This window comes from Phocoena phocoena, chromosome 6 (genome assembly GCF_963924675.1).
Source record: "Phocoena phocoena chromosome 6, mPhoPho1.1, whole genome shotgun sequence".
Taxonomy (NCBI): Eukaryota; Metazoa; Chordata; class Mammalia; order Artiodactyla; family Phocoenidae; genus Phocoena; species Phocoena phocoena.
The window spans coordinates 70,788,480-70,812,418 of record NC_089224.1 but is presented as its reverse complement, the minus strand read 5'-3'; the positions used below and the strand labels follow the sequence as shown (position 1 = coordinate 70,812,418).

Below are 23,939 nucleotides of genomic sequence, written 5' to 3'. Positions count from 1 at the left end.
CCACAACAAAGAGTAGCCCCCTTAGTCGCAACTAGAGAACGCCCGTGTGCAGCATCAAAGACCCAACACAGCCAAAAAATAAATAAATAAAATCTACAAACAATAAATGCTGGAGAGAGTGTGGAGAAAAGGGAATCCTCCTGCACTGTTGGTGGGAATGTAAATTGACACAGCCACAGTATGGAGGTTCCTTAAAAACTAAAAATAGAACTATACCATACGACCCAGCAATCCCACCACTGGGCATATACCCTGGGAAAACCATAATTCCCAAAGACACATGGACCCCAATGTTCATTGCAGCTCTATTTACAATAGCCAGGACATGGAAGCAATCTAAGTGTCCATTGACAGATGAATGGATAAAGAAGATGTGACACATATATACAATGGAATATTACTCAGCCATAAAAAGAAACGAAATTAAGTTATTTGTAGTGAAGTAGGCGGACCTAGATTCTGTCATACAGAGTGAAGTAAGTCAGAGAGAGAAAAACAAATACCGTATGCTAACACATATAAATGGAATCTTAAAAAAAAAAATGGTTCTGAAGAAGCTGTGGGCAGGACAGGAATAAAGATGCAGACGTAGAGAATGAACTTGAGGACACGGGGAGGGGGAAGGGTAAGCTGGGATGAAGTGAGAGAGTGTCATGGACATATATACACTACCAAATGTAAAATAGGTAGTGGGAAGCAGCTGCATAGCACAGGGAGGTCAGCTTGGTGCTTTGTGACCACCTAGAGGGGTGGGATAGGGAGGGTGGGAAGGAGATGGAAGAGGGAGGATATATGGAGATATATGTATATGTAAAGCTGATACACTTTATTATAAAGCAGAAACTAACACACCATCATAAAGCAATTATATTCCAATAAAGATGTTAAAAAAAAAAAAAAAAAAGACTGCGCTGCCAATGCAGTGGGCCTGAGTTCATTCCCTGGTCAGGGAACTAGATCTCACGTGCATGCCGCAACTAAGGAGCCCACATTCCACAACTAAGACCTGGTGCAACCAAATAATAAATAAATAAATATTAAAAGAAATTTTTTTCAATAAAAAAATTAAAAAAATAAAACCTGGCCTTCTGCCTGAACACCTGCAGTCCCTTTTGTAATAGGAGACACTCACTCTGATATCCAATAAGGGAAATGTTATCCCAATAGAAAAGGAATTCTATTTTCATTTGTAGACGTGAATTACGGGGGAAAAAAAAGTGTACTCAATTATTATTATGTTTTGACCTCCATCAGAAAGTTTGTGGAAATGTTTTCTCTCTTATTATATAAGTACCTACGTAATAATCTTGATTTTGCCTCTTGGCCCGTAAAGCCTCAAAGATTTACTAACTGGCTCATTTTTGAAAGTTTGTCTACCCTGGCCCTAGGGTGAGGAAATAGCATACTTAAAGGAAAATCACTTCCTCTTGCCTCTGGCCAGCAGTGACGGTCTCCTCATTTCAGAAGGAGAGAGAGGCCATCTCTGCCACTTCTCTGCCTTGGGGGTAATGGGTCATCCCTGGGTGACTGAGTCATGCAGGTGACAGGCCACCTGCCTGAGGGGAGCATGAAACTCTGTAGTGTGCCTTGTGGCTCAGCAACTCTTCCATGCCCTTGAAAACAGACCCTCAAGGATGTATGCTTGGCCGTGGGGGCCCCTTTAGTTCACTTGACTTGCTTACAGGCCCTGAGTGCTTCCAGCTGTTGGCACGTAGCAGGAGACTGTGGCAGAGAGAAGCCAGTATAGTGTGAAACTTTCCCACAGAATGTGGGTAATCCTAGGGGGGTAACCCAAAGATCACTGACATCTTTTCCCCTCAGCTGGCCCTTGTGAGTTAGGACTCTTATCTCTTTAGACACCTAAGTGATGTGCTTTCGATTTTTTTTTTTTTAAATTTTAGGAAGACGTGATTTTCAAAGCTAATTATGAAAACATTTGTCATTGGAATCGGTGGGTGAGTAATTTTGCTACAAACAGCTGATTGAGATACTCAGGATGTTCAAAGGATGTTTCCATGTGGATGTGGTGGGGGAAGGAGAAGCAGTGAAAAGGATTCCTGAGTCCCAGAAAAGAGAACAGTACACTTGAATTTAAAACAGTGGAGCATTGGCTATGTAAATGCCAACAGGAGATGGGAGAGTTTCCTATAAACAGAAACAGGGGAGTCGGTACACAAAGTTTACCTGCTTTACTGTTTGTTTTCTAAAGCTGACACCAGAGGCAAGGCCTGATCTGATGCTACGTTGGTTCAGGGTGATTTATCGTTCTCCATATGGCTGCTCCTCCAGTGTGACATAGGAGAAAATCTATCATTTCATGCCAGTTATGCCCAGCTTTGGACATGTGGAATAAGGAATCACCTCACCTCTACCCCTTTTCCCCATACTTTTCATCTTGAGGTAGTCCTTATTTCCCTGGCATGATTATTAATCATTCACCCCTCTCGGTCTCAGAAGTGTCCTAAATTTTATGGTCACCCTACCCATGGTACCAAGAAGTGGGCAATCAAATAAGACAACAGCAACTTAAAAGGACATTATTTGTTTTTTTGTTTTGCTAGTGTATTATGTTCGTCTTTCTTCTGAGTCCTTTCACATTATGTGTAGTCTCGTTAATAAAATATTTAAGACTATTGAAATTAAAGGTTTATAATTTGGGGGAGATCAATGTATTATTGCATTACATAACTACAATTAATTAATCTAATTAATTAGATTAATTACTTCTAATTAATCAATTAGAAGTAACATTGAATGAATTAAATGCCAGAACTCTGCCTTGACTTGCTCCCATCTAATCAGAACCAAGTTCAGTTTTTCTCTGCGTTGCTTCTCATCCCTCCTTTCCTTTCCACACTCACTGCCACCATCTTAATTCAAGCCATCATTCCCTAATTCCAATCTCCTCCTCTTAATCTTCCCTGCATACCTCTGCCAGTTTCATCTTCATACAGAATTTTTAAATTTTCTCTCACCTGGTGAACAATATTTGGTGGTTCCCAGTTATTTAAAATGCAGTCTAAATTTCCTGATATATGAGGACCATCCAAAAATAATAAAATGGATTAGCTTCGGGGTGGGCAGATAGGCAGGGTACAGGAAAGATTTGATACAGGAGCTTAGTGGTGTCACCAAAGACTCCGTTTCTCTCTGCCTCTTCTCTGTGTCTTCCTCCTTTTGGATTCATCCTAAAGTTGGCTGCATTTTTTGGTCGCAAGGGACTACTAGCAGCTCCTGGGACCTCATGCTTCTCCTTAGCCTGTCACTAGGGGGAAAAAAGTGCTTTGCTTCCCTTAGGTCAAGGGTCTTTGACAGGACCACCTGGGTCACATAGCCACAGTTACTGTGGCAAAAGCGAGGGGATTGCCTTGATTGGTTTAGGCCATTGGGGCCCTTGCTCTGGAGTTGAGAGCGGGGTCAATCCCAACCAGACCTTGGAAACTGGGGTGGAACCTGGGGAGGCCACTACCAGGTCCACTACAGAATCCAGTCCGACTTCTATTCTGCATGTGTGTGAATAAATTCTCCTCATCTCAATATTCCAGTATAATGCCCTCTGTCTAGAAACCTGTGTCATGCTTTCGTGCCACGTGCATTTGGTTCTATGCATAACTTCCTAAGAAAGCCTCTCTTCACTGTCTCTTCCTCAGCGAGTGCCAGGATTTCATTTTAGTGCTGCTGCTTCTGCAAAGCCCCTGCCAGACTCAGCTGCAGTTCCTGCCTTCCTTCCTCCAAACTCACTGTGCTGTCTCTCTCTCATGTACTTACCACTTGCTGCCCTATGAACTAAATATTCAGTTGAGACTGCAAGGAATAGTAAAGGTTCTAGAGGATTCAAGTGGCATCCATGAACCTCCTGAAAACTTAATGCATGTGTGAAGATGTTCATTTTTCTGGGGAAAGATTTTACAACTTTCATCATTCTCACAAAGCTCCTTCCTTAATGTTATAAAATGTAAACTCCATGGGTGTTAGAGTTGGACTTTGTATCTCATCTCCATTACTTGCTAGTTGTTACCTTGAGCAAGTTTTATGAGAATACAGCTTTTACTTTTCCCCCTCCCTCATCTTTCTGACCTGGACTGCCTTCTAGCTGGTCCATCTCTACCAGGTCTACAAAAATGGGGTGCTTATTTCTCATTGGCTCTAACTAAGTCAGTGAGAAGGGATCTAATTACTGTTGGTTCAATTGCATGATCTTAACTGAAGAGGTGAGTCTAGAAAATGATACATTTTCTAGCCAGGTTGCTCATACTGTAATAAAGTTATCCCTGTTTACTATGTATTTTAAACCAAAATTCAATAATCGAACTATGGGCATTCAACATGGATTACAGACATTTTCGGTAAAGGGGGAAAAAATTTCTCATAACAGTATTTTCTCAATGCATAGGGTAATACCCACCCACTTTTCCATTTTTAAGGAGATTGCCCATATCCTACCCAATTGTGTGATCTAAGGTTAAACAGAAAAAACAAAAAAAGTGTGAATCAAGTTTCTTCTATTAATACTTTGTAGGTGTAAGATATTTGGCTAATTGAATTATATCCAATAAACAATTTTGATGAATAAGTATTAGTTCCTTTCCCCTTTCTAGATTATAAACATACTGCAATTCATCTTACCTCGGAATAAGCACAATTCATGTGCAGTCAGAAGTTTTTTGTGCTGTAGACATTTGGTGGTATGATGAAGTCTTGCTTTCTCCGAGTAGTGGTTTTAAATGCACAAAATAAAATACAGAAATACAGAGGAAACCAGTTATGATAATATAGTTATAAAAATATTTTTAAAAGAAAATTTGTGGCATTATGATACACATGCTTCTTTGTTAACTCACTAAATAACTGTGTCCTGTGGTGAGTCTAAAAGCTGCTGTAAATTTCAAGTAATAGAGTGTCAATGATACTTCAAGATGTCTGCCCCAAGTGCAACATGATATGAAAATACCCGTCTGTGATTTCTGTTGGTGAAAAAGCCACAGGTACTATTAATAATACTGTTGCTTGTGACTTATATTTTAATTAAAGGAAATGCCAAAATTCTGTTAGAATTTATTGAAAATAAAGATATAATATCTTTCAAGTTCACAAAGATCCTGAATCTGTCCATAGACTCTTTGGAAGTACATAAGGCCCAGGTTTTAAAAAAAAAACTCTCTGAGTGACTGAGTGGAGAAGTGCGTCCCCCCCCGACAATGCGTGGTTCTGGGTACTGGAAAACTGGATACATACACAGAGGTGTTGGTCAGGGTCGCCATTCTCCTTGATGTCACAGTCCAGCCAGAGGGGACAAGTAACTGACAGGATGTGATAAACTACAATGGACCTCCCAACCAGCGCCAAAGTGGAGAGAGATTGGGGAAAAGGAGGCATTCCAAAGGAGGTGAAAAGTCATGATAGGTGGGCTTGTAATAAGCCACTCCTCCATTTTTCTTCACTGTGCATTGAAACAAAATCACAGTGACCACGTGCAGTTTTATATACTTGCACTAAAGTGTGCTACTCATATTCTCTGTGTGGCATGTGAACCTTGTGAATGTTTCAGCATAGACAAAAAATTCTTTTGCTTCCAATGCAATAGCTGTAATTAAGTCTTAGTATTACGCAGTTCACTTGCCCAATATTAGTTACCTTTCTGCTCCATCCTTTCCAGCTTATTTCTTATCATTTGTTGCATCAGACCTGCTTGAGCCTATGATTTTTGCCAACAAAGTCCTATCTATGAAAGAAATATTTTTTTCTTAGATATTACATATTGTTTTAAATATCCTTTTCCTAAGATCAATTTAAAATGTTTTATGTTCTTTTAATGCATCTTCCTTCTTGGTATTTTCTTACTTTGTTTTCTTTTTTTGTTGTTGTTCAGTGTGACAAATGGTGGGAAGACAACACTGGCTAAGAATTTGCAGAAACGCCTTCCAAACTGCAGTATCATATCTCAGGATAATTTCTTTAAGGTATCTATAAAACTTCTCAGATAATTTATTTAACCAAAAGAAGTCATAGTAGCAAAGTTAATTGAATTACCTCCAAAAGCATTTGCTGAGTGATTGTGCTTTTGTAGTGAAGGGAGGCTCAATGCAGTAGTGTTAGTTCTCCACTAGATGGCACACTTATGTGAGCTAATCTAATTTTATTTATCCTCACCATCCAAAGCATTTGTTAAAATAAAGGTTTATCAACTCTTCATTCTATGATTGCATTATTTCTGCACTGCACAGGTTTTATGGGTACTTTATTATTTTTCCAGCCAGAGTCTGAGATAGAGACAGATGAAAATGGATTTCTTCAGTATGATGGTAAGTAGATGAGCTTACAAAACATTATGCAATAATGTTTGTTTCCTTTTTCAAACCCAAATAACTTTGCTATCTCTGAAGAGAGTCTCAAAATAAGTTTAAATTATGTTGCTGTACTTTAAGCATGCTTTTGTAAGGGTTTCTGATTTATGTTCAGCAATTTAAATAAATGAAACCTTTTCCCCACTTTTATAATTAAAACTGAAAACATTGGAAAATAAATTTTTCTTTTGAAGGTGGGATAAGGTGGGTCTCTGTTAGTCTACTCCTCTTGCTTGTAGCGAACTTTAGGGCTCTCTATCTTCTGAGCTTACTTTCTCAGTGACCAAGGTACTGAGTCTTTTCACTGCTCAAAAAGAATAGTGAATATTTTTTAGATGGATTCACTTTACCCTCTTGCCCAGTCTAACACTGCTTTGAAGCTAGCGGAGTAAAGTCCATCAGAAAAACATCTATATAGACCTGCAAAGGAATGTCGTACTAGTAAACTATATTTAATGGTCTTATCAACATTTATAATTAACAAGATGATCATTGAGTGCTTATGCAAACTAGCAATAGAGAGAGCTCTCTTAAAGAGCCATAAAATTTGTTCTTTATTTTTAACTTTGATAACCTTGGAGGAAAAATGTTGTGTAATCAGTTCTTACAGAAACATGATAGTTTTAAAAGAGGCAAAATCCTTGACTGGCTATCTATTCTTGTGTCTTGAGCTGCAGCCAGGATAGTTTTTTCTTCTCTCCCCCCTTTTCTAAAGGTTATTAAGGAAGATTATTACAAAGTAAGAGTTAAACAAGGAAAAACGGTTTTCAACAACTGACGAAGAATTATTCCTAATCTAAATAAGTTCTTACAAACTGATAAGAAAAACACTAATATCCCAATTGAAAAATGTCCAATGATGTGAATAATTATTCACAGAAGCAAAAGGTTATATGATTAATAAACGTACAATAAAAAGTCAACCTCAAAAGTAGTCAAGGGGGGCTTCCCTGGTGGCGCAGTGGTTGAGAGTCCGCCTGCCGATGCAGGAGACACGGGTTCGTGCCCCGGTCCGGGAGGATCCCACATGCCGTGGAGCGGCTGGGCCCGTGAGCCATGGCCGCTGAGCCTGCGCGTCCGGAGCCTGTGCTCCACGGCGGGGAAGGCCACAATGGTGAGAGGCCCGCGGTTATGATTAGGACTTGGCACTTTCACTGCCAGCGCCTGGGTTCGATCCCTGGTTGGGGAACTAAGATCCCGCATACTGCACAGTGTGGCCAATTTTTTTTTTTAATTTGAAAAAGAAAAAAGAAAAGTAGTCAAAGAATTATAACTTATTTTTTCCTTGCTTACCTATCAAACAGATTTTTAAAAGATTAATAATTAGTAATGGCATAGGCCAAATAAAACAAAAACTTATAGATGGGAATATAAATTGGTACAACCTTTTCTGGAAAGGAGGTTGAGCACATGTCCCAAAGACGGTAAAATATTCATGCCATGTGTTCAGGTGTCCCACTTCCAGGGATCTATCTTAAGGAGAAATCTGAACTTTTAGGTAAATGTACAAATTTAAGGTAAGTCAAGGTAATGTTGAAATCTTTGTGATAACTACCAAAACAATAGTTTTAAAGTATATAGCTATCAATACTTCCCTGGTGGCACAGTGGTTAAGACCCTGCACTCCCAACACAGGGGGCCCGGGTTCGTTCCCTGCTCAGGGAAATAGATCCCACATGCATGCCTCAACTAAGAGTTTGCACGCCACAACTAAGGAGCTCACCTGCCGCAACTAAGGAGCACGCCTGCCGCAAATAAATGAAATAAATATTTTTAAAAATAATAACAATAGTAATAAAGTATATAGCTATCACATTTATAAGTAGGTAGAATCATTAAAATATAACTGATAAATGCAAAAGAGGTTAAAAAACAGAACTAAAATATCAAAGGATGGTGGAAAAATAGAAGATGATAGTAAAATGATAGCTTAAATCAAACATATCAGTAGCTATATTAAGTTAAATTAACTAAAATGAAATACTCAAAAGTTGTCAGACTGGATTTTTTTAAAAAGCCAACTATAAGCTCCTTATAAGAGAGATATGTAAACATTAGGATATAGAAAAGTAAATAGTAAAAGGCTAGAAAAAGATATACCATGCAAATACCTACTGAAAGAAAATTAGTATAACTGTACTAATATCAAAGTAAAATTTAAGGCAAAGAGTATTACTAGAGATAAAGAGAGCTCAATGAATCAATTCAACTGGAATATAAAAAATCTAAAATTTGTATGCACTTAATAATAATGACCTCAAAATACATTAAGCAAAAACTGACAAAACTAAGAGGACAAATAGACAAATCTATAAGTGTTATGGGAGACTTTAATACAATTTTCTCAGTAACTTATGGAACAAACTGACAAAAATTATGAGTCTAACAGATTTGAACAACACAACAAACTTGACCAAACTAACACATATAGAACATGTACCCAACAACAGCAGAGCACACATTTTTTTCCTCAAGAACGCATGGAACATTAACCAAAATGGAAGGCATACACAAGGACATGGAACAAGTCCTAATACATTTCAAGGTATTGAAGTAATATAGAGATATCTTCTAATCACAGAGAACTGAATTAGAAATCAATAGCAAAAGGGTAAATAGTAAATTCCCAAGTGTTTGAAAATTAATCGGTACCTTTTGTCTGATTCTTAAAAACTTTTTCTTATGCAAAATTTTAAACATATACAAAGAAAGGCAGAAAAGTATAATGAACTCTCATGAATTCACCATCCTGCTTTTAAAATGATAAACTCTTGGCCAATTATATTTCATCCATACCCTCACCCTCCTGCTCCTTCTATATTATTTTGAAGCAAATTCCAGACATCATCACATTTGATCTGAAGCAAAACACTTCTGTATATCCCAGGGGTCACAGAATAAATCACAATGAAAATTAGAAAATATTTTTAACTGAATGATAGTGGAAATACATTAAAACTGATGGTACTTCTGGCTCCAGCCAAGATGGCTTGGCCCCATTCCTTGCTATTCCTCCCTCTTATAACTAAAAACCACGGATGGAATACAACAAAAAGGAAAAACTCTGAAAGATGAAGAGAGAATACTGACTGGGGGCTTTGGATCTTGAGGAATGACATAGCTGTGAGTTTCCTGTTTGATTTTTGGTTTTTGTCTGTCTCTCATATATCTGGAAGGGGGTGACTGGTGATGGAGAAGTGTACAACATGGAACCATCAATAGGTACAACCCCAAATTCCCAAGAAACCTGTTCCGTATAGTCAAAGGACTAGAAAAAGGGTGGCCTAACAGAATAGAAAATTAATTTGTTAATACCCACCTTACTGTAGGCAAACAAAAGGAAAAACCAACTTCCCCTCATGGTGTTAGCAGGGCCTAGTGGAGGGCTAGACTTTTGGACCCATCAGCACCAGCAAGGTATGGTGAGTTGGCTTTCCGCATCGTCATAGGGATCATATCAGTGGTGCCAAACGGAGCTGAACTTCCACACCTACCTGGCAGCAAAGAGACCGAATAAGGCAGTGTGAGGTGGTGCTAGTTGGCACTCCACTTTCCTTAACCAGGCAGTGTCAACTACTGTCAGCAGGACCCACTTAAGAGCTGAACTTCTATCCTCACTGAGCTGTAATGAAGCCACACCCGCATGCTTTCCTCTTTTCCCCCCACAGTCACCCCCCACCTCAGTATTGGTGAGGCCCAGCAGGCAGCTGAACATCCACCCCACCTGGACTTGCACACTACACCTAAACAGGGACACTGCCTGCAAAAAAAGAGATTAAATAGGATCCAGAGCCTCATAGCATGATTCCCAAAATTTCCAGAATGAGACTAAAAATCATTTGTCATATTATGAACCAGGCAACTTTCAACTTGAATGAGAAAAGAGAATTAGACACTAACACTGTGATGACACAGATGCTGGAATTCTGACAAGGGCTTTAAAGCAGTATTCATAAAAAGGCTTCAGTGAGCATTTGTGACCATTCTTTTTTTTTTTTTTTTTTCTGGTACACGGGCCTCTCACTGTTGTGGCCTCTCCCATTGCGGAGCACAGGCTCAGCGGCCATGGCTCACGGGCCCAGCCGCTCCGCGGCATGTGGGATCTTCCCGGACCAGGTCACGAACCCGTGTCCCATGCATCAGCAGGTGGACTCTCAACCACTGCGCCACCAGGGAAGCCCTGTGACCATTCTTGAATCAAGTGAAAAATTAGAAAGCCTCAACAAAGAAAGAGAAGATGTGAAAAAGAACCAAATAGAAATTTTAGAACTGAAAACTGATACAATAATTGAAATTTTAAAACTCACTGGATGGGTGTAACAGCAGTATAAATATGGCAGAGGAAAGAATCAGTGAACTTCAAGACAGAACAATAGAAATTATTCAATCTGAACAAGCAAGAGAAAGTAGACTGAAAAGAAATGAACAGAGGGACTTCCCTGGTGGTGCATTGGTTAAGAATCCACCTGCCAGTGCAGGTTACAAGGGTTTAATCCCTGGTTCAGGAAGGTCCCACATGCCGTGGAGCAGCTAAGTCCGTGCACCACAACTACTGAGCCTGCTCTCTAGAGCCTGCGAGCCACAACTGTTGAGCCCACACGTCACGACTACTGAAGCCCACATGCCCTAGAACCCTCACACTGCAACTAGTGAGCCCATGTGCCACAACTACTGAAGCTCATGTGCTCTAGGGCCTGCATGCTGCAACTACTGAGCCTGCATGCTGCAACTACTGAAGCCCATGCACCTAGAGCCTGTGCTCTGCAACAAGAGAAGCTACCACAATAAGAATCCTGTGTACCACAATGAATAGTAGCCCTCACTTGCCACAACCAGAGAAAGCCCGCGTGCAGCAATGAAGACACAAAGCAGGCAAAAAAAAAAAAAATGAGCAGAAATGTGGGACAATAATGAAAGATCTAACATTTATATCATTGGAAGCTCAGAAGGAGAGGAGGAGTGGTGCTGAAAAAGTATTCAAATAAGTAATGATGTAAAACATCTCAAATTTGGCATAAGACATAAACCTACAGATTGAAGAATCTGAGTGATCCTCAAAAAAATTAAATAAGACTGATCAATAAAAAAAATAGAGAAGGCACAGATTACATATATCAAAACCAAAAAGGTTAATATCACTACAAATCCTACAAACATTAAAAAGATGAGGATATTATGAAGAATTTTATGCAAATAAATTTGAAAACTTAAATGAAATTGACAGTCTTACCAAATGCAAATTAACCAAAACAAACACCAGAAAAAAAGAGAAAATCTTAATAGCTCTATATCTTTTAAATGAATTAATTCATAACTTTAAAACCTTCCACTAAAAAACCTTTAAGAACAGATGGCTCAGTTCAGTCATTCTGGAGTGGGGCTGAGAATTTGCATTTCTAATAAGTTCTCAGATGATGCTGATGCTGCTAGTGTAGATAACATGCTTTGGGAATCACTGTTATAGGGTACTTTTCTAGCATTAACAACTGTAAACTCTAAAAGTATGCACATTTTAGAATTTGAATGTGACATACTTGTATCCTTTGTAAATTCTTTTAATGATTTTCCTCCTCTTATTTATCTGCAAGAGCTCTTTATATATTAAAGATATCCATTCTTTGCCAAATACATTGCAGGTATTTTCACCAGTGTGTCATATCTTTCAAACTAATTTATAAATATTTTGTTATCCAAAAATGTTAAACTTTTATATAGTCAAGGGGGAATAGAAGTTATAAATAAAGCAATGAGTCTATAATTGTCAAAGCTGGTAATGGGGACATGGGAGCTCATTGTACTCTATGCTCTACTTTTGTATATGTTTAAAATTTTCCAGGAGTTTCCTGGTGGTGCAGTGGTTAAGAATCTGCCTGCCAATGCCGGGGACGCAGGTTTGAGCCCTGGTCCGGGAAGATCCCACATGCCGCGGAGCAACTAAGCCTGTGCGCCACAACTACTGAGCCTGCGCTCTAGAGCCCAAGAGCCACAACTACTGAAGCCTGCACGCCTAGAGCCCGTGCTCTGCAACAACGGAAGCCACTGCGATGAGACACCCACGCACCACAACAGAGTAGTCCCTGCTCGCAGCAGCTAGTGAAAGCCCACGTGCAGCAACAAAGACCCAATGCAGCCAAAAATAAATAAATAGATAAATAAAATTTTCCAGGATGAAAATATATCAAGCATACCACTTTATCAATATTAGAGTTTATATTTTTTGTCTAAAACATTTGTTAATTTGGTGATTTTTTAGTCTTAGCGGCAGCGCACAGGCTCTTAGTTGTGGTGCACAGGCTCTGCATTGTGGTGCGTGGGCTCTCTAGTTGTGGCATGTGGGCTCCTCTCTAGTTAGAGCACGTGGACTCAGTAGTTGCGGCACATGAGCTCTCTGGTTGTGGTGTGCAGGCTCTAGAGCGTTCAGACTCAGTTGCCCCGCAGCATGTGGGAGCTTAGTTCCCAGACCAGGGATCGAACCCGTGTCCCCTGCATTGGAAGGCAGATTCTTAACCACTGGACCACCAGGAAAGTCCCTAATTAGGTGTTTTGAAGGGTAAATAAAATAGTGTTATTTTATATATTTATAGACCACTGGCTGTACTCATCATAAAAAGCCACAGCGTAAAACTTCTGTTGTATTGATTTCATATTTTTGTGTTTGTTTGAAGTGCTTGAAGCACTTAACATGGAGGAAATGATGTCCGCCATTTCCCGCTGGATGGAAAGCGCAGCACACCCTCTGGCATCAAGAGACAGGGGAAACACTGAGGAAATTCCCATCTTAATTATCGAAGGTTTCCTTCTCTATAATTATAAGTAAGCATTCCCCACTCTAATATTGACTCTGAATGAATGGGAAAAAAAAAACTTTGTGCACTAAATATGCTGTTAATTTAGGCCCCTTGACACTATATGGAATAGAAGCTATTTTCTGACCATTCCGTATGAAGAATGTAAGAGGAGGAGGAGGTAAGTTTTGAAATTGCCTTTGTGGATTGTAATTCAAAAGACAAACTTTAGGAAAAACAAGGAAACAGCATTATTGAGCAATGTGTATATGTCATTTTTCAAGCAAGAGAAGCCTCAATTCTTCATACAAAGAGCAAGACCTTTTTCCATAAATGGTCACCCACATGGAGTAATGCAAATTACTTTTCTAAGAAAAGGCTCTTGTACAAGCTCTTTGGCTTATCTTTCCTAAATCCTCATATGAAGCAATCCCATGTTGATTATGGTTTTAAATTAGGGGGCCTGTATTCTGCTACAGCCACAGAGAACACCGATTAGTTTAAAGCTTACTACAACATATCAGTATCTCTATCATTATTTACATTAACATTTGTCTCTCAATTCTTTTATAAATCACTAGAGGGGGGGAAATAATTATGAATGGTAGTGAATTAGAGTTCATTTTTTAGATCAGGGGACTAAATCCATTGGGTGTTGTCTTTGTAACTGGCATTGAGTCTAAAAAGTGTAGTCGTAATCCTGTTTAGACTCAGTCTCTGAGTGATTTCCCCGTTGTCCTGACCATTATTTTACTTTATCAATTGTGTTTATGTCAACGTAAAGTTTCCTACGTATTTTGATAGTACAAGGATCTACGAGCCTCCAGACACCCCAGGGTACTTTGAGGGCCACGTGTGGCCCATGTATCTAAAGCACAGAAAAGAAATGGAGAACATCTCATGGGAAATCGGTAAGTGCCTTTTTTTCCCCTTTTCCACACTGGCTCTCCTGCCTTCTGTTTCTCTATGGCTCTTGTGAAAGTTTGCCAACTTCTAGATGGTCATTCATTCAGCAAATATTGATTGAATGCCTTCCATGTACAAGGCACTACCCTGGTGATATCAAGGGAAATAAGGCAGACTCAGTCTCTACTCTTATGAACCAGCATTCTATCAGGAAAATGGATGTTAAATGGATGACACACAAGATTATCCTTTTTAGCTGTGCTGAGTACTGTGACACTGAGCTTCAGGGGGACCGCCCAAGTCTCAGCAATCCGGGAAGGCTTCCTTGAGGAAGCCATATTTAAACGAGATGATAGATATAACTGGACAAAGGGAGGTAACTTGGGGAGATAGAAGGTCACCCCAGATGGTGGGTATGGTGCATGAAAAGACCAAGGGGCACCAGAAGGAAGGTTGTGGTAGAGAAAGCCAAGGCAAGAGGTGATGTTGCTGGTACAGGAAGGGTCCAAACCCTGCAAGACCGTAGACCAGTTAAGGACTTAGGTCATTATCCTAAGGAAAGTGGGAAGCCCTCTACAGAGAGGCTTTATACAAGGATATGGTAGATATAAAATTTTTGTTTTAGTAAGATCCCTCTGGCTATGTGAAGGGTAGATGTAGAGGGTGCAATATTGGACATATGTACTCAGAAGAACTGCGTGATAGGATAGACATGGAGGGTGCGGGCAATTGAGGTAGCAAGGACAACAGCTCAGGAATTGGCAGGCATTATTTCAGAAAATAGGAAAAAGTGAAGGAGTCGCAGATTTGCAAGGAGGAATGCGAGTCTGTTTTGCACATAATGAAGTTGAGATGCCTGAGGGACTTAAAGCAGTGATTTAGAAATAAATATCTGGATCTATGGGCCTGGGCCAAGAACGGATCCTTGGGATATAGAGTACCATATGGAGAAGATGCAGGAGGCTGGAGAGAGGAGAGTTTTGGATGGGGTAGAGCAATCAAAACTGACGTATCTTTTCAGAATAAAGGGAGTTGCGCATATTGTGAGAAGCCTCGTGGCCTCTTTGGTAGCTACAGAAAGCACACAGGGCCTCCCCATGATCTGGCGGCTATTATGATCCCTTCTTCAGTCCAGTTCAACCCCTCTTCCCTATCCACAGAGCCTCTCGTGACATTCTGGCCACACCACTCCCAACATGGACCATTGGTTGCAGGGATGTCTTCTTACTACCCCTCTCTCTCTCCATCTAAAATGCAAATCCAACCATGCTCCTACCTTGCTTAAATACCTTCAAAGAGTCTCCAGCCCTTCAGTATAAAATCCAAACAGCCAGACCTCAAGGCCACTAAAGACTAAGGCACAGCTCTAAAATCTCATCTCTATACTGTTCCTGCCTCCCCACATTCTAGCCTTTCCAAACTGAGCATCTTTTCCTTAACAGGCAAAGTTCCTCCTACCTCCCTAACCTCTGCAGTTTTCTGACTAGAAGGCCCTTTCTTTCCTTTAACCTACATAACTTCTGCTTTTTATCCCAAACTGACTATGCCAGTTTTGTTAAAAATATATATTTCATGGGCCTGGAGAATTCAGATTCAGTACACATGTGAACTCAGCCCCCCTGCATGGTTTAAGAAGCCTCACAGGTGATCCTGATGTATAAGTAAGCTCAAGAACTACTCCCTTAAGTGGTTTCTTTTTCTTTCTTTCTTTCTTTCTTTCTTTTATTTATTTTTTTTTGCCATGCTGTGCAGCTTGTGGGAGCTTAGTTCCCGGACCGGGATTGAACCTGGAGTCCTAACCAGTGGACTGCCAGGGAATGCCATAAATGATTGTTTTGAGAAGGGACCTCTTCAGTGCTCCTAAAGTGCCATATGCACAGTGCCACTTAACTCTGTTTCTTCCTTTTTTAATTTTCACATCAGCTAGTTTGAATTTTCTCTGCAATAAATCAAAATTTCTTACCCGTTGTACCTGGCTGTGATATACTTCTCTCTTTAATGGCTATTAATTTCTTTTTAAGTTATGTTCCTGGGTTCTTTGGTTAAACCTATTGGTGTTCTCAAGAGATGCCAGGTGCCAGAGTAAGCATCCTGTATTAATAAGCCTGTTAGCATTTAAACTGCTCTCTTTTCCCCCTTCTCAGTTTACCTAGATGGAACAAAATCTGAAGAGGACCTCTTTTCACAAGTGTATGAAGACCTAATACAAGAACTAGCAAAGCAAAAGTGTAAGTATTGTCCAATCAAAGTGGATTGTGAAGGAGCAGCCAGGAGAAATAGTTCATTACATACCCAAGAATGGTATACCAGACAGCTAATGTAGGAGTGATTGTATCTATTCATGCATTGCTTTGAAGATAGTACAGAATCAGACACTCTGAATGGGTCTAGGGACTTGATTACTTTGTGAGTTTTTTTTTTAAGGGTGAAAATATTCACCCTTTGTTATATCTCTTAATGATATTTATGTTATTTAGTTTAAAATTTTTAGTAGATGGCTGTTATTTCAATGGGACTGAAATTATCCTTTGAGTCTAGTGAAGTTAAAATGCTGGTGATCTTCTTTTAATATGTATAAAGTTCCCTTTCTCATTTATTCCTCCTGAAGACTTTTCATAAATTCTATTTCCCAAAATAAACAAAAAAAATTTTTTAATTACTTACTGAGTGTTTCCTCAAGGTTTTCATATCAGACAATACATTTTGCAAGTGACAGAAATCCTCCTAAATCTGGCTTAAGCAGAAATAAAGTACAGGAGTGGCAATGGCTTCAGGCTCAGCTGTATTAAGGAGCTCAAATGGGGTCCTCATGGTTTTGCCTCAATTTCATTTTCTGTTTGGGTATATTTTGAAGTCAGTCTGTCTCCACTGACAGATATGATGTCTTTTGGCAACACCATCCTCCTAGGTCCAACAGCCCCAGTAAAAAGACAGTTTATTCTTTTTCAAGATTGTCTATGAGTTGATAAATGTTGAAGCTGGGTGTTGAGTACAGGGGGTCTATATATTATTCTCACTAGTTTTGCATATGTTGAAAATTCTTTATTTTGAACATTTTTTAAAGCAGTTTTCCATTTTAGCCCAGTGGAAAAGTCCCAGGAAAGATTTTGATTGGTCCTGCTTGGGTCACATGACTTTTGCTAAACCAGTCACTATGCCTGAGGAGATGGTTTATTCTGATTGGCTAGGACTGGATCATGTACTCATCTTGTAATTGAGTACCTCTCCTAAGACCTCCTGACTTAAGGGGAGAAATTCCCCAAGGGAAAGCAGGGCAGGAGGTAGAAACCAGAAGAAGAAGGATGACAAAGTGTGCTGGGAAAACAAAACTATAGATCTAGCTGTTTCATTGGAACTGTTTGAACTAAAAGGGTTTTCATGGCTAACATACAAAATGCAGTCATCAGCTGGCTCAAGAGATGACGTATGAGCCAGTTTGGCAGTGAAGAATATTACATGTTCTTTTGGTGAGAAACAAATCCCCCAGTCCAAATCTCAAAATCTCTCAATAAGAATTAGATTTCCTATGCCCTCAGTAAATTCCTATCTGACTAGCAGTCTAAGCCCAGCCAGGCAGCTCATTGATCCTGACACATTCCCAATTTCAGGGTCAGCCCTTCATGTAGACATGAACCTATTTAAAGAAATTTCAGGACCATATTAAAATTTCTTCCTTTAAGTGGAACTTAAAATCCTTGCCAGGAGCTGATTCACTTTGTTATAAAGCAGAAACTAACACACCATTGTAAAGCAATTATACTCCAGTAAAGATGTTTAAAAAAAAAAATCCTTGCCTGCTCAGGTATGCCTGCTCACCCCTGCCATCTGTTACTCTGATAGGCCTCCCATAATGAAGCTCAGGCACCAGCATAAGTGGATACAGAGTGTAGGGTGAAGACAGGGGCTCAGCCTTTGTAAACGATAGCACCTGAGCCAGAGCCACTTCTCTGAGAGTTATTGGCTCCCTTGCTGACCTTGTTAAGATACTTATTGGGTGTTTCAGCAGTTGGACATCTGTACCTTTCCATCCTCTCAATAATGGCTAATGCTTGGGTCCAATTTTCCTTTAATGACGAAGTCAGACGCTGAAGTTTGCCCTTATGATCCACCTGCTGTTAAAAGTAAAGGAGCCTTGGGACTTCCCTGGTAGCACAGTGGTTAAGAATCCACCTGCCGGGCTTCCCTGGTGGCGCAGTGGTTGAGAATCTGCCTGCTAATGCAGGGGACACGGGTTCGAGCCCTGGTCTGGGAAGATCCCACATGCCACGGAGCAACTAGGCCCGTGAGCCACAACTACTGAGCCTGCGCGTCTGGAGCCTGTGCTCCGCAACAAGAGAGGCCGCGATAGTGAGAGGCCCGCGCATCGCGATGAAGAGTGGCCCCCGCTTGCCACAACTAGAGAAAGCCGTCGCACAGAAACAAAGACCCAACACAGCCAAAAATAAAATAAATAAATAAATAATAATTTAAAAAAAAAAAAAAAAGAATCCACCTGCCAATGCAGGGGTCATGGGTTCGATCCCCGGTCTGGGAAGATCCCACATGCCGCGGAGCAACTAAGGCCCTGAGCCGCAACTAAGCCCCTGAGCCGCAACTGAGCCGCAACTGAGCCTGAGCTCTAGAGCCCTCGTGCCACAACTGCTGAAGACCGCGCGCCTAGGGCCCGTGCTGCGCAACAAGAGAAGCCACCGCAATGAGAAGCCCGCGCACCGCAACGAAGAGTAGCCCCCACTCGCCGCAACTAACTAAATAAATAAATTTATTTATTTATTAAAAAATGAAGGAGACTTGATCGTGTAGCTCAGGCAAATTACACCTAATTCCATACCAAGTACCAGCTTGTGCTATCTGGTCCAAGGCCCAAGAATAGCTGGCATGTTTTGATGAGGGCTGAAAGCCCACAGCAAAGTACATTTCTATGTGTGTGACACCCTCCTCTTTCCTTGCCTACATCCTAGAGGTTTGTAAGGAAGTATTCCTTTGTAAGGCTATCTTGCTTGTGTTCAAGATATTGCATAAAGCTTAAAAAGAAAAAAAAATAATAGCAAAATGTTAGAAAAGACGTAAAATCCAAAGAAGATCAGCTTTTCCTACCTCCAAGATCTATGTTCATTTTTTCCAGTTGCATAAATAAGTTACTGCATTATTTATGACACATCACATTTCCTAGTTCTTTCAACCACAGTACCTGCCAAAGCCAGCCTGGAGGGATCCTCAGCATAGCCTGGTTTAACCCTCAGTATGGGTCTGAGCTAGCCAGGAGACCTTTCCAATGTTTCAGTCGACTACACCTCAAGCTTCTGATAGCATCTCATAAACTGTTTAACTAATTTTCTATTCTAAGCATATAGAATCATAATTGTGATTAAGTAATAATAATGAAAGGCAAACAACAAAGATTGAATTTAATTATTAATGAAACAAATAACCCAGGAGAGTAAGTTTATAAAGTTATATGTTTAATCCTTATTTAAATCCAGACTTTGAGGCAAAATCTAATCATTACCTATTCTCCCTATGACAAGGCAGCCCTAGCTACCAGGAACATTCAAACTCCCTTTAAATAAAATGTTTATTTTCATCTCATTATAAAAACATAATAATTTTTTTAAAATTTTAATCTTTTAGGGAGAAAATAATCACCTATATTCCCACCAATCATCACTGTTAACATTTTGATAAGTACATATCCAATGTTTTTGCTATTCCCATCAGTCTTTTATATGGTTACATGGTTTACATAGTTAATTGCCATGCTTACTTTTGTTTTTAAATTAGTATTTAATATTTAATAAGCTTTATAGAGTCCATTATGTAATGAAACTGAATAAGACTAAATAGTTCTCCCAGTTGAAGGATTCAAGGCTGAGTTCTGTTTTGCTCATTAAAAGTAAATTATAAGACCTGACAGTGACATCTTACTACAGAAGAAAGATGTCAAATCAAAGGAACAAACATTGTAAAATAAAAATTTAATAAAATGAATTTGGGATATTTTTCTATATTGAATTTAAAATAGTTTCCAGTTACAAAGTAATAGTAGTATAATTATATAGTATAATATCCAAATTAACAAAATTATTGAACCATTTCCCAATTGTTGGATGTTTTGTGTTATTAGAAAGCTTTTTACATTGACAAATAACATACGGTAAAAATATCTGCACAAATTACTGGTTTTCTTCTTCTTGAATTAAAATTTTTCAGAAGAAGCACTTGCTTGGTCAAAGAGTATCATCGTTTTTATATTTTACATGCTTCAAAGATTAAATAGTATCCTAAAATAGATGTGCTTTTCCAGCATGAGATATGTAATAAGAATGTGGTAGGCTTATCACTGAGTTTCTAAGCCAAAGTCACTAAGTATTCAGCAAGGCTTCCTTACTTTAAATAAATAAAAAATATTAAAAAAAATAAAGATTGAAGATAAGAATACTTCTTTCCTCAAACCAAGGATAACATTCCAAAACAAGAATTCTACTGTACCAGCCATCTTTTGTGTTTTTCTTCTAGTTCTCAAATTATTTCATTCTTTGAAGTCAAGGATTATTTTATCAATTGCAGATGATATTGGATATCTGATAGCTGAAAATAGGCTTAAATTTAACACAAGGATTAAATGAATGAGACTTGGACTCTATTTAGTTCTTTACAGAAAACCAGCATTTCTTGCCCCACAATCCCTGTAATCTTAACATCCTTAGATGTTAGTGTGAAGATTTAATAAAATGACAATTGGAATTCTCCATTAATTTCTTTTCTATTTATAATTATTCCCCAGGTCTGCAAGTGACAGCGTAGAGTTGGAATGCACTGAATCCTTCCTGGAGTGAATTAGGAAATTCAAAGGAAGCTATGCAAGAACCTTAACCAAGATACAATGTGTACTTTGGTATGATGACAGCCTGTTGTTTCGTTTATTTGTTTCTCTGTTTGTTCTATCACACATGATTTCCTTAACACATGGAAAAGTAAGTAGTTATCCATGACAATGGACAGGAATTTACTTTAACTTTGTTCTCACTCCAGGAAGTACAAGACACAGCATAGCTCACAAAGAGTGAGTCAGTTTCTCTAGACCAGTGATTGTCAAACTCTTCTGAATGGGACCCGGAGTAAGGAATAAGATATAGATCACAATCCAGTATATATGTAATCTATTGATGTGTGTGTTTGTGTGTATGTATCTATATGTGTTGCATGTATCATATCAAGAATTATAAAATATTTACCTCACATACAATGTACTCTTGATATTTCTCTATTTTTAATTTTTTTTAAATATTGGTTACCATCCCATACCAATGCCCACCTCCTGCAAATAAAGGGATTACCAGGAGTAGTCATATTGGTAATCATATTGAATAAATCCACAATTTGCCAACAGTATCTTTTTTGTGTTTTGTCCTTGTTGCCGCTGTTACTGTTTTTTATATGTGTCTGAAACCACTGAATCATTTGTGTCACATATGTTGAGACTTTGTTACAAATAAGGTTTTTATGTGCATGTTTTATTTTGTTTTTGTCAAACCATTGGTCTAAAATAGCAGAAATAAGTTACAGTTACTTCAGTGATATGTAATACAGGGGAGCTTTCATTGAAAAACACAACGGGAGATCTGTATAATCGTATCATTTTTTTGAGGCCTCATTCAATGCTGGAAGTTAAATTAGTGATCAACTTGTTATTTATTAATAATAGATAGATTGCTCACACCCTCTCAGTCCTTACAAATATAAAATATATTCTTACATTAACTTTAAACATTCTCTACAGACTCATCTGATCAGCACTCAGAACTTAGAAATTTGTAACTAGCTTACACTCACCAATGACTAGGGGGTTTTTTGGTCACACACACTGAAAAAAAAAAAATCTGAGCTCAAATTAAGTTCATCCTTTTAATAGCTATATGTCTTTGATCAAACCATTTAAAGTCTATACTTCCTCTTTATAAGAAGGGGATATCAACAGTGCTTAGTGTGGGTTTAGTGGAGAGTAAGGATAAAGTTCACAATCCTTCATATGGCCCCCAAGACATTCCCTGATCTAGCTTATGAGTGCCTCTCTACCCTCATTTCCAGTCACTCAACCCACTGCTGTTCAGCCATTGGGACCTCCTCTCCTCAAACTTACCCGGACCCTTCCTGCTTCACAGCGGGCTCATGTGCTGCTCCCGATACTTAGAGCAAACTTCTGCAACCCTTCCCTCCAATTAGTCTGCTAACAACTCCTCGTTCAGAAGATGCTGCTTCTCAGAGGATTCCCTTCTCCTTGCCCCGCCCTCATAGGTGCTCTCAAAGTTCTACTTTTCCTTCAAAGCGTTAATCACAATTGTAGTTACACTGCTGCTTACAGAATCACTCATTTAGTGGCTGTCTCTCCAGCTAGACTGCAAGCTGCTTGAAGGCAGGACCTACCTCTGTGACTTAATTACAAACACACCCCTGCTAACTAGCACAGTGTCTGGCACATAATGAACACAATAAATGTTGGGTACTTGTTATAAATTACTACTATGTCAGGAATGAGTTCACATGCAAGCAACGTGTTACTTGACTAATAGTAGCTTATTGGGGTTTATTATTTTTACATAACCAAGAATTATGGGTTAGAGTTAGAGTTAGGGTTAGGGTTAGGGTTATCGTTGTCAGATTTAGGGGGAAAAAACAAAAAAGAAAATTAGAGGGCATACAGTTAAATTTGAATTTCAGATAAACTATAAATAACTTTTTAGGGTAAGTCCCAAATATTACATATTGAAGACCTGTTTTTCTGAAATTTAGCAACTTGAAAGTGTTATGGAAAAGCCAGGGTCTTTCATCCTTGCCTTCTGAGCTACCCCAGGAGGTCACAGGAAGGCAGCAGAAGCTCCCTGCACAGTGTCAATTATAAAGGCAGGAAGCTGGGTAGAGGACGCACAGCCAGCCGCAGGCCTCCCGGAGTCACCCAGCAGTGACCCCAACAGCCAGAACTGCCTCCATGGCCACTTCTCACTGAAAGAGAGGCTGGGAAGAGGCATTCTGAGAGGTTTGAGCTCATTGTGTTTCATTGTCTGGGGATGTTGCCACGGGAAAGAAAAAGCTTTTACTAAGGAAGGAGGAGAAAATAGGTAAGCAACACCAAGTATTAGCACAAACTTTTCTCTGCTTATCCTCCCTGGCTCTGATTTTAGCAAGCTTAGATAGATGTAATTTGTGTTATCAAAACAAGAGGATTTTTTTTTTTTAGTGTAAACGTCTAGATAGGACTTCACCTTCTATGTATCAATAACCTCAATCCCTTTAGGATGAATTTGCTGTAGGAAGGTTTCATTGTGCTTAATGTTAAACCCAGAGGAGGAAATTTAGAAGAGGGCCTCATGCACAGACTGTTACAGTAAAGGGTGAGATTCAAGCCCACCAAGTTACCTTTTAAGGATACGCCTGTGGTAGTGCATAGAATCATAAAATGTTGGAGCAGTATCAGCTTGTCTAATGTTCTATATTTATGTGTAGAAATTAGAGCCAGAGTTGGTGACCTGCCCAACCCCATGCAGCTAGTTATTGGCAGGACCAGGGACAGGACATAATCCCTACACCACATGAACACGCACACACATATTTTTCATTTTAAAGGGAAAAACGGCAGAAAAATATCTTGCTAGCATACATCTCACCATCTTTCCTTCAAAGGGAGCAAATTGGAAAGGCAAAGCCTATGTCGGGAAAATGAAGCTTTCTGTTCTGGGCTGTTGGAGCTTTGTCAAGGAGGCAAGCCAACTCATGAGGTTATCTGAGGGACAAGGAGCAGTGGTGAGCTAATGTGAGCTCCATGCCACTGTCTGCTATGCTGACCTTAGGTTTGTGGCTCTAGCTCTTCTTCCAGTAACTGCAGTCATGGTGGAGACCTAGGGAAAAGCAA

General features: G+C 39.4%; 1 protein-coding gene across 2 annotated transcripts; it reads left to right on the top strand.

Moving 5' to 3' along the window:
* The first annotated feature begins 1,926 nt into the window (after nucleotides 1-1,926).
* On the top strand, nucleotides 1,927-20,836 carry NMRK1 (nicotinamide riboside kinase 1). Of its 2 annotated transcripts, XM_065879524.1 has the most exons (8): nucleotides 1,927-1,955; nucleotides 5,870-5,960; nucleotides 6,254-6,302; nucleotides 13,010-13,157; nucleotides 13,239-13,310; nucleotides 13,934-14,040; nucleotides 16,180-16,263; nucleotides 20,817-20,836. In XM_065879524.1, exons 1-8 carry the CDS (start codon nucleotides 1,927-1,929, stop codon nucleotides 20,834-20,836), a joined length of 600 nt encoding a protein of 199 aa, XP_065735596.1. The 2 variants fall into 2 exon arrangements, with proteins under 2 accessions (XP_065735596.1, XP_065735597.1); XM_065879525.1 differs by lacking the exon at nucleotides 13,239-13,310.
* The last annotated feature ends 3,103 nt before the right edge of the window (nucleotides 20,837-23,939 follow it).

Excerpts from the sequence above, each read along its gene's own strand:
- NMRK1 (XM_065879524.1), top strand. The coding sequence starts at position 1,927 with ATGAAAACATTTGTCATTGGAATCGGTGG. Across the intron at positions 6,303-13,009 it reads TGGATTTCTTCAGTATGATG|TGCTTGAAGCACTTAACATG; the intron begins GTAAGTAGATGA and ends GTTTGTTTGAAG. Across the intron at positions 16,264-20,816 it reads AGAACTAGCAAAGCAAAAGT|GTCTGCAAGTGACAGCGTAG; the intron begins GTAAGTATTGTC and ends ATTATTCCCCAG.